This window comes from Castor canadensis, chromosome 13 (assembly GCF_047511655.1).
Source record: "Castor canadensis chromosome 13, mCasCan1.hap1v2, whole genome shotgun sequence".
In the NCBI taxonomy this organism is placed as follows: domain Eukaryota; kingdom Metazoa; phylum Chordata; class Mammalia; order Rodentia; family Castoridae; genus Castor; species Castor canadensis.
This window is the reverse complement of record NC_133398.1, coordinates 5,824,658-5,838,535: the sequence shown is the minus strand read 5'-3', so window position 1 is coordinate 5,838,535 and position 13,878 is coordinate 5,824,658. Positions and strand designations below refer to the sequence as shown.

The 13,878-nt window shown below is 51.8% G+C and overlaps 1 protein-coding gene across 2 annotated transcripts in view; it reads left to right on the top strand.

Annotated features, from left to right (window-relative positions):
* Positions 1-8,945, top strand: part of Abl1 (ABL proto-oncogene 1, non-receptor tyrosine kinase) — a 117,205-nt gene extending 108,260 nt beyond the window's left edge. For both annotated transcript variants that reach the window (XM_020185284.2, XM_020185292.2), the window contains exons 8-11: positions 1,115-1,267; positions 3,027-3,116; positions 3,405-3,569; positions 5,541-8,945. In XM_020185284.2, coding sequence (XP_020040873.2) covers positions 1,115-1,267; positions 3,027-3,116; positions 3,405-3,569; positions 5,541-7,252 — 2,120 coding nt within the window. In that variant the 3' untranslated portion in view covers positions 7,253-8,945. The remainder of the gene's footprint in view (positions 1-1,114; positions 1,268-3,026; positions 3,117-3,404; positions 3,570-5,540) is intronic.
* The last annotated feature ends 4,933 nt before the right edge of the window (positions 8,946-13,878 follow it).

Sequence of the window (13,878 nt, the reverse complement as noted above, 5' to 3'; positions counted from 1 at the left end):
TCTCTGTCTCCAGTTGCTACTTTCTCTAGTAACAAGTTGGTCTCTTAATTCCGTTCAGCGGTGACCAGTTAGATTTTTGTGGTTTGTCTCTTGTGGTATTATTATGGACTTTGGATTTAAATATATCAGTGTGCTTCCATCTTTGACAGTTATTTCCCTTACTGATATTGGGTCGCGTCATCTCTGGTTAGTGGGAATGCAGCTCCGGGTCCTTTTGGCATTGCCCTGTAATCTCTATAACATCCATGCTGTCTGGAGTGACAGGACATTCCACGTTCATTCCCTGCCCAGACCTGAATCTCCTGTTTCTCCAGGAGTCTTGGCTCTATGAGTGGGAAATGGGATTTTAAAATTACCAGTGATACCAGCCGCCAGTGGCTCACGTCTATAATCCCAGCTACTTGGGAAGCTGAGATCAGGAGGATGGTGGTTCAGTGCCAGTCTGGGCTAAAAAGTTTGCCAGACCCTATCTCAACAGGAAAAAGATGACGTGGTGGTACCTGCCATTCCAGCAACAGCAGCAAGCATTAAGTAGGAGAATCGTGATCCAGGTGGGCCTGGGTGAAAGGTGAGACCATCTCTCCCAAGTAACTGGAGCAGAAAGGGCGAGGGATGACTTAAGTGCACGGCCCTGAGTTCAAACTCGAGAACTTCTCTCCTTCCCCACAAAACTTCCAGAGATTTCATAAGACTTTTACGAAAGCTTCATAGTGTTGGGAGGGGCCCTGGAGATAATTCTGGACACCCAGAAATGAGCAGTGGCCTGACACAGGCAAATAGCTAGTTTGTCACAGAGCTATGAGTAGAATGTGGTGCCTGGCTTCCAGCTCTGAGTATCTTCCACCTTGTACCCAGCGAGACTTACCCGAAAGAGCAGGCACCCTAGAGTGGCTGACAACCCACACACCTTCTGTTCTTCAGTGCACTTTAGTCTGTAGTGTGAGGAAACTGAATGCTTCTCTCCATTCCATTCTGTCCTGGGCCGTTGGTTATGCAGAGCCTGATACAACGTCACTGCAAGGCTGCTTCAGATGGTGCAGCACCCGCTGCCTGCTGCACAGGCCACCAGTTTGAAATGCAGTGTGGGCAGCCTTTTTCTTTCCTTTTCTTTCAGCATTCGGAGTATTGCTTTGGGAAATTGCTACCTATGGCATGTCGCCTTACCCAGGAATTGACCTGTCTCAGGTGTATGAGCTGCTGGAGAAGGACTATCGCATGGAGCGTCCAGAGGGCTGCCCAGAGAAGGTCTACGAACTCATGCGAGCATGTGAGCCTTCCCCACCCACTCTCAAAGACATATGTGGGCATTGTAGGAGAGAACACACAAGAGAAATGCAGTGCCCCTTCCTGTGCTGTTGGTTCCCATTCTTCAGAAGCAAATGTCTGATATTTGTCAGATTTTTTTCAATTCTCCTCTATGCCTTTTTTTACAGATAATATGTGTGAATTGTTTTTGTTTTCATTTGTTTAAGCAAAAATGGGATAGATGGGTACCAGACCTGGATTTCTTATTAATAAACACATATTCCCAGACCCTCCCTCCAGATATTCTGCTGAAATATTTAAATACTTCAGACAGTATTTATCCATTTGGTTTTACATTATTGACCTCTGTGTTTGTGTGTGTACATACTGTATACTTAAGTGTTGTCATCTATTTTATAATATATTTATATGTTCATTCCCTCCACTTTTTTTCTATTTAGCTTTATACTAGACATACCTCTCCATGTCCTTGTACTCTGATTCTCCCCCCACCACACCACCACCTTACTTCAGCACAGCTGTGTAGCACTCCATTAAAAGACTTAGTTGTTCACCCAGTCCTCTTGTGATGAGCATTTGGCTGTTTTGCCTTTGTTCAGGGTTTGTCGTTACAGATAAGTCAAGAAATGTGTCTCTCTGCACACACTGATATTTCTGAAAGTTGAACTGTTGGTTCAGAGAACCATATGCAGGTTAATTTTAATAAAATTTACCAAATTGTCTTCCAAAAAAGGTTGTGTCAATTTATACTCTCATCAGAGGTATGTAAGAGAAAAACAAGTGTATGAGAGTGATTTATGTCCTCACCAACACTGGGATTTAGCAATCCTTTTAATACTCATTTTAGACTTGTTTTAATTAGCATTTCTAGCCAGGTGTGGTGGCACATGTCTGTTTTTCCCAACACTCATGAGTTGGAGGCAAGAGGATCACTTGAGCTCAGGAGTTCGGAAATCAGCCTAGTCAACGCAACAAGATCCCCTGGGGCAGGCTCACGCCTGAAATCCTAGCTGCTCAGAAGGCAGAGATCAGGAGGATTGCAGTTTGAGGCCAGCCCAGGCAAATAGTTAGCAAGACCCTGTCTCATCCCGTGTGTGGTGCCACGTGCCTGTCATTCCAGTTACACAGGTGTGGTGGCACGTGCTTGTCATTCGTTACACAGGAGGATCACTGTCCAGGCAAAAATATGAGACCTTACTTAAAAAAATAAACAAAAATAGTTCAAGGTGCAGCTGAAGTGGTAGAGTACCTGCCTACCAAGTGGGAGGCCCTGAGTTCAAATTCCAATACTGCCCCCTCCCAGTAACATTTCTTTATTGATAAAGATTTCAGACTTTGATAACTGTGAAGCCAGAATGAAGATAGAAGCAAGCTACTTGCCTTACTGATTGTCTATACTTACTAGAGTGGGGTTGGAGAGCAAAAAAAAAAAAAAAAAAAATGGTGTGTGTGCTGGTGGTTCTAGGGTTTGAACTCAGAGCCTTTCGATTGCAAGGCAGGCAGGGAAAATATATTTGTAAACGCAGTTTTTGCTGTGGGTCTCTCTTTTGAGATTTGTAATCCATATTCCTGCCACTGTGTAATGTCTTCAAATCTTAATCTCTGTGATGGGACACAATGGCATTTGTCATTCTGACTTGTCACGGCATAAGATCTTGGCAGGTGTAGAATGCCACCTCAGTTTGCAGACTCTTCCTCGGGAATTGCTAGCCTTGATTGTTTGCAAGGCCTCACGGTCTGGCTGGGTCTCGTCCGTCCAGGTTGGCAGTGGAATCCCTCTGACCGGCCCTCCTTTGCCGAAATCCACCAAGCCTTTGAAACAATGTTCCAGGAATCCAGTATCTCAGATGGTAAAGTATCCACTCACCTGGCACCTGAAGTGGGGTGAGAGGTTGGACTGGGCCAACTGGGTAGGTGTTCAGTTTACTTCTGGGGAAAGTGACAGATCAACAAGTTGTCTGAGACCAGAAATCTGTGTAGAGGTGTCGACGTTGGGCTCCCTGACTTTTGCAGACCCACAGCCTCTTTCTGGAAAATGCTACGTGCTGTTGCCTCAGCGTCCATATTCCTTTTCTGTAACTGCATAGATGTCTACTTTCCAAGCTGATGCTCTGGGTTTTGTGTTGTGTGATTTTCAGAAGTGGAAAAGGAGCTGGGGAAACAAGGTGTGAGAGGGGCTGCCAGCACCTTGCTGCAGGCCCCAGAGCTGCCCACCAAGACCAGGACCTCCAGGAGAGCTGCTGAGCACAAAGATGCCACCGATGTGCCTGAGACACCCCACTGCAAGAGCCAGGGAGAGAACGGTACGTCCCACCCCATCAGGCCAGGGTAGGTGCATGGACCCCACACAGCAGGGCAGCATTCCCTCGTCTGTAGTTCAGCTCCAGAAGGAAGAAGACTTTCCTTTCCCCCCAGCACCGCCCCTTCTCAGAGCCATGGGCTCTGCATTTAGCTCAAGCAGGCAGAGGCGCTGGGCAGATGACTGAGAAGCATGTCCACCTTTTCGTCTGTTGTTCACAGCCTTTGTGGGAATCTCTCAGGACAGATATAGCAGTGATAAATACTGATCCAAATGAAGAGCACTCATGAAAGCACTGACGTGAGGGCCTCACCAGAACTGAACAGGCCCGGGGATGCCTATGGAACAGAGCTAGTGTCCCTATGGTTTCTGGAAAGAGTATCTCTCTAGTGCTACTCCCCAAGCAAGCAAGGGGGCTGGGACTGGTTCAGGAGGGACTTTGAGAAAGAATCCAGGGTAATATTAGTGAACCTATCCAGTGCTTCCGCATGTCAGACTCTGTCCTGAGAGAGCGTGTGCCCCTAGACCCAGCAGGCTGGCTGCTCCTGCAGACCAGCTGAACGCAAGTGTCGTGAGGATGGACCAGGTACTGGGGCTTGCAGGGGCTCCCAGTAGGCACTGCTGGTGGACTACACTCATGGACCATAGACTTGGGGAATGGGAAGGAATGGGACAGGCCAAATGCTAAAGGAGGTTTGTGAGAACTGCTTACTCACAGTAGAATCTGTAGACCCCAGTTTGGGGTTTTATCAAGTACTCATATTAGTAAGTCGAATGGTCAGCGTGGGTGGGGTACACTACCACAGTAATGGTACACAGACTATATACCAGAAAAGAAAGTAGTACACATACTGTATACCAAAAAAAAAAAATAATAATAGTACACCTACTGTATACATTTAAGAGGTTTACATAAGAAATGAGTCCATGCTGCAGCACTTCGTTTCCACACTCCAGATCACCTTCTTCACCTGTTGTGGCTCTGTGGCACACAGCCCTTTATCCTTGGTTGGTAGGATTTCAGGTCATGGGGCAGTGGGGAGGAGAAGAGGACGCTGTGGACGCCTTGCACTTATTAAAAGCCAGCGATAAGCAATCATGTCCGTTTTTGCCCGTCATTGTCCATCTGCAGGCGTTTAATGTCATCTCACTGTGAGCTGTGGGTGGCGTTCAGCTGCTCTTCACTGGAGTAGAACGGTGTGTATCTCAGTAGAATTTCACTCTTTACTGCCTTCCACTGGACTAAAGTTTTGGGAGATCCTTGGCCTCCCTGATTCGAAGGTCCTGTGTGACACATTTGTGACAGATGCAGCCTCACACCTCTGTTCCAAGTCACAGCGTCTCTTACAGCCAGCCTGTGTGATGGATTCTGTCATTCACTGGCCAGAACTTGGCAACGGGAGACAGATTTCATGTGACTGTTATTTATTTTTAAAGTATGCTCATTTAAAAGTTTGAAAAGGTCCTTCCTTCCTGTTTCCAGTCTGTTGCGACCCCTTCCCTCCAGATTACACCTTGCAGGAACCTCAGCTGGCTGACTGGCTGAGAGCCACAGGTCTGACCATTTTCACTGACCAGAGAGTGATGTCACAGGGAGGCCAGGGCCATCGTGGCCTTGCGTTCCTCTGCCTTCAAGGAGAGACTGAGGCCTTGCCTCGTGCTGACAGTACTGGCATCACAGTGGCATTAGTGGACAGGTGCTGCTGGGAGCTGTGCTGAGTGTGCCACGTTCATTAGCTCATTCACCTTCTCACGACAGCACTGTAGCTTGTTGTTCTGACCCATTTTACAGGTGAGAAAGCTGAGGGTGAGGGAGGAGAAACAATTTAACTGGAGCCGGTGGGTAGTGGGTGGCGGGTCTGGTCGTCAGCCCAGGCTCCCAGCTGCACCTTAGTAGTGCCCAGGGCACCCAGCTGAGCTCACCACTCGGGAACTTTTGGTCTCCAGTTGCTCACCTCCTCACACTGTGTTTCAGAGCCACCGGACCACGAGCCTGCTGTGTCTCCACTGCTCCCTCGAAAAGAGCGTGGTCCCCCAGACGGCATCCTCAATGAAGATGAGCGCCTTCTGCCCAAAGACAGGAAGACCAACCTATTCAGCGCCCTGATCAAGAAGAAGAAGAAAATGGCCCCTACCCCTCCCAAACGCAGCAGTTCCTTCCGGGAGATGGATGGCCAGCCAGAGCGCAGGGGGGCCAGCGAGGAAGATGGCCGAGAAATGAGCAATGGGGCGCCAACTCTCACCCCCTCAGACACAGCTGAGTCCACCAAGTCCTCAAAGCCCAGCAACGGGGTTGGCGTCCCCAACGGAGCCTTCCGGGAGCCAGGGGGCTCAGGCTTCCGTTCTCCCCACCTGTGGAAAAAGTCCAGCACGCTGACCAGTGGCCGCTTGGCAGCCGGCGAAGAGGAGAGCAGTGGCAGCTCCAGCAAGCGCTTCCTGAGGTCCTGCTCTGCCTCCTGCGTCCCCCATGGGGCCAGGGACACAGAGTGGAGGTCAGTCACTCTGCCTCGGGACCTGCAGTCCACTGGGAGACAGTTTGACTCGTCCACGTTTGGAGGGCACAAAAGCGAGAAGCCTGCTCTGCCTCGGAAGCGGGCCAGTGAGACCAGATGTGAGCAAGTGGCCAGAGGCACGGCAACCCCCCCGAGGCTAGGGAAGAGGAATGAGGGGGTTGCTGATGAGGTCTTGAAGGATGCAGCGGAGTCCAGCCCAGGCTCCAGCCCCCCCAGTCTCACTCCCAAACTCCTGCGTCGCCAGGCCACTGTGGCCTCTTCTTCTGGCCTCCCTCACAAGGAAGAGGCTGGGAAGGGGAGTTCCTTGGGGACCCCTGCTACAGCTGAGCCAGCTCCCCCAGGCAGTAGGGCAGGGCCAGGTGTGCCTGGGGGCTCTAGCAAGCCCTGCACTGAGGAGCCCCGTGTGAGGAGGCACAAGCACTGCTCCGAGTCACCGGGGAGAGACAAGGGGAGGCTGTCAAAGCTCAAGCCCGCCCCACCACCCCCGCCCGCCTCTACAGGGAAAGCTGGGAAGCCTGCACAGAGCCCAAGCCAGGACATGGTCGGGGAGGTAGGTGCCAGCACGAAAACAAAACCCACAAGTCCAGCTGTGGATACTGTGAACAGTGACGCTGCCAAACCCAGTCAGCTAGGAGAGGGCCTCAAAAAGCCTGTACCCCCATCAGTGCCAAAGCCACAGTCAGCCACCAAGCCACCAGGGACCCCCACCAGCCCAGCCCCTGCCCCCTGCATGCTGCCAGCAACCTCCTCAGCCATGCCAGGAGACCAGCCATCTTCTGCCGCCTTCGTCCCCCTCATATCTACCCGAGTGTCTCTCCGGAAGACCCGCCAGCCTCCAGAGCGGATCGCTAGTGGCACCATCACCAAGGGCGTGGTTCTGGACAGCACTGAGGCTCTATGCCTTGCCATCTCCAGGAACTCTGAACAGATGGCCAGTCACAGTGCTGTGCTGGAGGCCGGCAAAAACCTCTATACATTCTGCGTGAGCTATGTGGATTCCATCCAGCAAATGAGGAACAAGTTTGCCTTTCGAGAGGCCATCAACAAACTGGAGAATAACCTCCGGGAGCTTCAGATCTGCCCGGCAACAGCAGGGAGTGGCCCCGCGGCCACGCAGGACTTCAGCAAGCTCCTCAGCTCTGTGAAGGAGATCAGCGACATTGTGCAGAGGTAGCAGAAGCCAGAGGTAGCAGAAGCCTGGAGCTGCCTGCAGCCCTCAAAAGCTCAGCCATGCTTGGGACGGTGACTGACGAAGGACCAGCAAGCTGGCACCTGGGCCCAGGGGCTCTGCACCAGGCGGAGTCCAGCCCTACTACCTATGTTGTGCACCAACTGTCCTCTTGCACCTTCTCCTCCCAGCCCAGGCTCCCTGTGCCACCTCTGTCTCCACATTGTATCTGTGGAGTTTCCTCTCTGTGGACTACAGCTGGCACACCCACCAGGCTCCTCCCTGCCTGGAGCTTCAGACCCAGCTCTCTGGAGAGCCTCCTCCTCTGGCTGTGACTTTGCGTATCACCAGGGCTTTGTGCATTGTCACCTGTTCACCCCGTGGAGAGAGCTTCACACCTGCACATAGAAGTCCCTCCGGGAAGTGTGTGTGCCTCAGTACCACTAGCTGGTCGCTCTGCCCTGCTCTGCCCAGGGAACTGTGCTCACCAGTTCCTTATGTGAAGGACAGCTGGTGACTTGAGGGGACACAGGGTGCTAAAGCAAACCAGCTACAGGGCCCGGACAGGAGGGAGCTGAGGAGGATCAAGCTAGAAGCGTGCTCTCCATGTCCCTGGGCCCAGTTCTCTCTTGTGAGGGGCACAGTGAATCCTGGATAGAAAGCTTGAGTTTGAAGGGTGGCAGGGGCATGGCGGATGCTGGCTGAGCTTGCCCAGTGCCAGGGTGCCTTCCTTGCAAACAGTCAGGTGCCCAGAAAGGTCTGGATTTCTGATCAGTCTCCTTCCTTCCCCTACTCCTCTAAGACAAAGCAGGTCCCTGCAGTGCTCTTTCCCTTGTGACAAGAGTTCCTCAGCATTTCAGAGCTTGGCCTCTGCACAGAGAGGAGCAGCTGCTGGGCACAGCACAGACGGGAAGAAAGGCCATCCAGCTCTGGGGCCCTTGCCAGCATGGGCTGCACCTTAGAACTGTGCAAATGTAGTTAGCCTCATGTTTCTGTGGGAGTCATGAGAGTATGTCAGGAAAACCACAAACGGGAAACCCCAGGAACTATTCAGAGAACAGGCCTTGGTGCATCTGCTCCAGGCTGGCCAGGACCAGAGCTGAGAACAGAGCCTGGCCCATGGGTCTCCTGATAGTGACCTACAGCAGCCAGCTAAGGAGTGGGCAGGCACCCGCCTGGGCCTCATGCCTGACCCAGGAGAAACACCTGACCACTCCCCACACCTCCTGTGCCACCTCCCTGCACGAGCCCCGTTTTTACACTTACATCTAAATTTGTATTTTATTTTCTGGTAGAGGTGTTTCCCTCTGGATCGTTTTTTATGCAGCCCTCCCAGCACATCACCTCTTTGTCCCCGATGGCTGTTTCACAACCCTAGGGAGGCAGAACCACACCACCAGCGGCCTTGCAGACAAAGCCAGACACCCTCCACTCCCATGTCCACGAGGTACTGGTCTCTTCTGTTAACATAATGTGCCACTGTAATTTGCATTTATACTTTGCTATCACACTCTTTTATAGACTTGCTCTTTTATAAATGACATGTAAATAGTTTTCCACTGTGCTCCCTTCTGGAATGCCGATGGTGTCTCCCTTTTTTCTTGGTCCAGTACATTTTGTTTCTGTATATGACTCTGTGTTCTTGAATCCAAATCTCTCCTCTGTAGTATTTTTAAATAAATAAGTGTTTACAAAATTATTGGCAGACTACTTGTCTGTGATTCCTCCCTGTCATCCCAAGCTGTCACATACACGAGGGGAGGGGTGGAGCATTGGTTTCACAGAACAGTAGCAAGTGCTGCAGGGATGTCCCCCACCCAGCTGCCCGCGGTCATCCAGTTCACAAGAGCTGTGCTGGCTCTGTTCTCAGACCCTTGCCAACTGTCTGGCTCTCATCAGGGTCACTGCAAGTGGGCTATATCTCCATACAGGCCACCATGTCACTAGAGTAGGGCAGGGTAAGGTCCCCAGATTCTGGTTGGCTGAGAGTTAGTTACCTCCCCTCCCTGTTTCGACTTTGAGCCCACTGTCTGCCCCTGCCCTTGGCCCCCAAAGTGCCCTGCACTCACTCGTGTTGAACATTCTGGGTATCATTTCTGTGTGAAACAAATGTCTGAATCTCTGCCTCCTAAGAGGCTCACCGTTAGCAACCTGGAGGGACGTGATCTGCCCCAGGGAGGACAGAGCCAGGTCTGTTAACTGCAGTGCAGTCACAGGAGGGCTGGTGTCCAGTTCCACGTGGATCACTGAGCAATTCCAGCCCCCACCTTGGCTTCCGTGTCTTGTGAGTGAGAGCAGGGGACCTGCAGCCTGCTGCTGCTCACAGTGTCTGCTGGGAGCGCCACAGCGGACAAATGCCACAGCCAGCCTCTAGCGGTGTTTCCACTCCCTGTGGCCACAGGTACAGCATGCTGCTGAGGTCTCCTCCAAAGAGGCTGCACTGCAGCGCGCTCTTTTGTGAACTCTGGTGAGCAGCGTCTATGTCCTTCCAAAGAGGCCAGCTGGCCTACTGTCATCATTGCCCCAGCTTTCCCTCTCAGGAGGCCACTGACGGAGAGTCAGCACTCATACCTGGCAGTCCCTGGGGGCCACAGCACAGGAGTGGTGAGCCTCTCTTACTTGTCCTCCTGCCCACACAAACTCATCTTCCTCCGAGTCTGAAAGGAGACACAGAGGGCTCTGACTGGTGGCTGCTCCCTTGTGTGCGGAGTGGCCCTTCCCCAGGGGTCTCACAGCAGCCTCTCAGGCAAGGGTAGAGTCCCATTTTCTTAGTGCTGAAAGTGGATGTTACTTGTCAGTCACACTGGTGAGACCAGTTACAGCAGATGTGCCCATGTGGCATAAGACACTTCCTGCCTCCTAAGTAAGACCATGCCATGTGTCACCTGAACTTAGGAAACTTAGTTTGGGCTGGCCGTTCTAAGATAGTGGACCGTAAAGGACCTTTTGAGAATCTAATAGAAACTGTGGGTCCCAGCTCCAGAAAAATACACGTATGTCACGTACACAGCAGGCCCCAGGTGATTGTGTGTCCTGCCCTTGTCCTGGGGCACACCAAGGGGACCAGCAGCTTTTGTGGCTACTGTCACTCCCTACCCCCCCCCCAATCCCACACACACAAAAGCAGTAACCTCAAGTGTGAGGAAACTTTTTAAAAAAATCAAAAACTGGAAAAAGTCCAGATGTCCATCAGCAAAGGAAAGGACAAGATGACACCGTTGGGTTTTTTTTTTTTTTTTTTTGGTGGGACTGGGGTTTGAATTGAGGGCTTGCACTTGAAAAGCAAGCGCTCTACTGCTTGAGCCACACCTCCAGCCTGGCACTATGTTCTTGTAGGAATGTTCGAGCACAGAGAATTGCCACACATCACCGTGTGTCTCATGGGGAGCTGTGTGCAGCGGCACAGTGTGGCCGCTGTCTTAGGAGGCTAGTGAAGGTCAGCAGTGCCTGGGGAGCTCAGCCTGAAGGGCGGGGCTCTGTCTCCCAGTCTGGGTGGCACTGGCAGTGGGCATGTCACGTGTGAAACTTAGCATTGGTGCGTGTTCAGAATGCACGCCCCAGTGCTGTGCCATGGGAGCAAGCACCTTGAGCACTCCACAGGGCCCTCACAATCTCCTCCAGAGAGTGAGGTTTCATTGCTGCCCTCCTTTGGGAGGTACGGAAGCAAAAGCTCGGTGAAGCAGCTTGGCCATGGTCACACAGCATGGGCTGTCTCATACCTGTGGGGCACACTGGTTTGTAGACAGTGCAGAAGGTCACACTGTTCAGCAGAGGCTGCACTTGGAGCTGGCTCCTCCCTCTGTAATGCCAGAGAACTGCAGCTGGTTGGCCTTGCAGGGGCAGAGGTGTCACAGAGGCCTTTGAAATTGAGGAAGTCAATTCGGAGAGTCAGCTTCGAAATCTTGCCTTGGTACAGAAGACACAAATTGCGACCAGACCAATTTACCACACAGTCCCCACCAGTTCTGCCCTCCTCCCTGGTGTGTACCCTATCGCCTTGGCCAGGACCCCTGCTCCAGTCATTGACACTGCTACAATCAAGGACACCTCTGGGGTGCCATCTGTGAGGGTGTTCTGAGGGGCCTCAGGAGATGTGGCCACAACAGCACTGGCAACACAGTGGGTGACAAGCATCTGGTCAGGACTGGTGTCCTTATTGGAATCAGTCTTTGGTCCAGAGTGAGGTAGGAAGAGGTGACTATCCTATTCGCTATAGCAGCTGCCCCAGAACCCATCTTTTCTTCTTCTTCTTCTTCATCTTTCTTAAACATTTTGATGAATATTTCAAACATACATGAGAATGTAGACTGAAGTATTTTTCATTTTAGTAGCTAAGTACCTTTAGGTGTACCAGCAAGAGTAAGCCTCTTTAAGTCTTGGATAAATAAAACAGCTGCAGATGGAGCCCTGACTGTGGGCTGTAAGGGCAAGAGTTGCCGGGCAGAGGGGCGTGGACAGCAGGTGGCTGGGGGTCTGAGTCTCTATCTTCACCGTAAGTGCTTTCTAGAGTCTCACCTTCACCGTCCTGGAGAGGAGCAGTATTCCCCAGGGAGGCAAGAGCCAGGGACTGACACCTTGCCAGAACCATGGGGCAGAGAGAGGGGCAGGGGGTTAAAGAGGAAGTTTAGCCAAATGCAGGAGGAGTTGATTTAACAGATCAATGCCCTTGGCAGTTTGAGTGTTCTGATTTTCAGGGTTATTGAGCTCCAATGTACAAGCAAACTGGAAAGAATAGCTTTGTTGGTTTTTTTCTTTTTTAAATGACGAAAGGGTAATGATAGCATATCCATTCCTTTGAAGGCCTCCCCCTGCCCCTTTCCTTCATCCCAGGCTTTTCCACCAAGGTTAATCTAAGCCTGCTAAATTAAAAACCAGCCAGGCTGGGGGAGTAGCTCAGGGATAGAGCACTTGCCTAGCATGTGCAAGGATTGGGTTCTGTCCCTAGCACTACAAAATAAATAAGTTAATAAAATAAAAATAAAAACCAGCCAGTACATACCCACAGAGTGTTTAAAGCTGTGCAGTACCCTGCACAGCCTGGGCGTCCTCCAGGTTCTTGGAACTAGTGACCATAGGTGGGTCTTTTCTCAATGAGCATAGAAGTTAGCAAGGGCAGGTGGCTGGGGATTGGGGGGTTTGGCTCCAGGGCATCCTTCTGCCTGGGCCTTTGGTCTGTCTCACCTGTTCTTTGCTGAGCACATTTCCTGGCTGTTTTGTGGGGTTTTTTTGTTTGGTTGGGTTTTTTTTTGCAATGCTAGGGGTCAAACCCAGGGCCTCATGCATCCTAGGCAAACACTCTACATTCCCAGCTTTCTGGCTGTTATCTGTGTGAATGTCACAGGAGAGGCAGATCCTGGTTTGTGCCTCCCCCCACACCAAAACCAGAATGAGCCCTCCAGGGGGCCAAGGACCTGGCTGGACTCATATTTGCCTGTGTCCTGGGGCCATGCTTACAGATGGCGACCCAGGGGCCAAATCCATCCCTGTCGGCTTTGTGTTAGCAGGCTGCCACAACACTCCTTTGCAGGAGGCATCCTGAATTGCCTCTTCCTCAAACAGCAGTGGAGGCCAAAGAATAATGTGCCTCCCAGGCTCTGGTCCTTGTCTCAGCAGCCACAGGAACCAGGACCCAAGTACGGAGGCCTAAGGGAGCCGTGTGTGTTGCTGCTGGCTGGGGAGAGTGCTGTAACGTTAGGTGATGTTCTGACTGACTCAAGCTCCTTGCCCACCTCACCACCCAGCCCTGCTCCCCAGCCAGCGTGGTTCTTCTGTGCCTTAGATCTGTCACCCTTAATGAAGTGACTTTCTGGCTGCTGAAGATTGAGAGCTGCTACTGGGAACAGAAGTCACTAATAGAATGGAAAACACTGAAATGCTCAGAGGTGCCAAGCTGGGCCCAGCCCAGTGTGGTTCTAAAAGGCTAATAAAAATCCACCAATTAATTGTGACAGCTCAATGGAAAATTATTCAATTGTGAACAGGGGCAAGCCGCTACTCGAAAGGAGGAGGGGAGATGTTGCCATAGTAACATCAATATAAGCTCTGCTCTCAGCAGTCACAGGCAGCCTGGGAGTGAGCAGCTTCTGACTGGTGTGTCTGACCTGGGATGGGAGGCAGGGGATGTTCTCTGCCTGGCCCCAGGCCTGCAGCCACCCCAGGCTGAGAGCTTCCGCCCACGCCCCCCAGCCCAGGTGATGCCGTTGTCCTGAGCAGGCCAGGTGGAGGAGGAAAATCGCCTGCACTGTGTCTCCCTGTGCCTCTGCCCAGCTGCCAATTAAGGGGATGTGAGGAGAGGAGTGGGGGTGCCACGCAATTTCCATCTCCCCGAAGTGAAGGCACTAGGAGCTCTGGAAAAGGAAGTTTCTAGGGCCCAGAGCACCTGGAGGGAAGAGGCCAGCATTCCATTATGGTTTTGCAGTTGTTACAACTTTTATTTCAAAAGATACACGCAGCACATTCATACTTTGAGCATTTGAAATGCAACCTTGCTGTAGCAAAAATGTATTCCTTCCTAGTTCCTCTCCCAGGAGGCCCCTGCTTGGCAAACACCGAGAAGGAAGGGCAGCCATCAGAGGGGCTGGGCAGCCGGTCCGAAGGGCAAGTTCACCCCACAACATGGCAGGCTTTTCTTG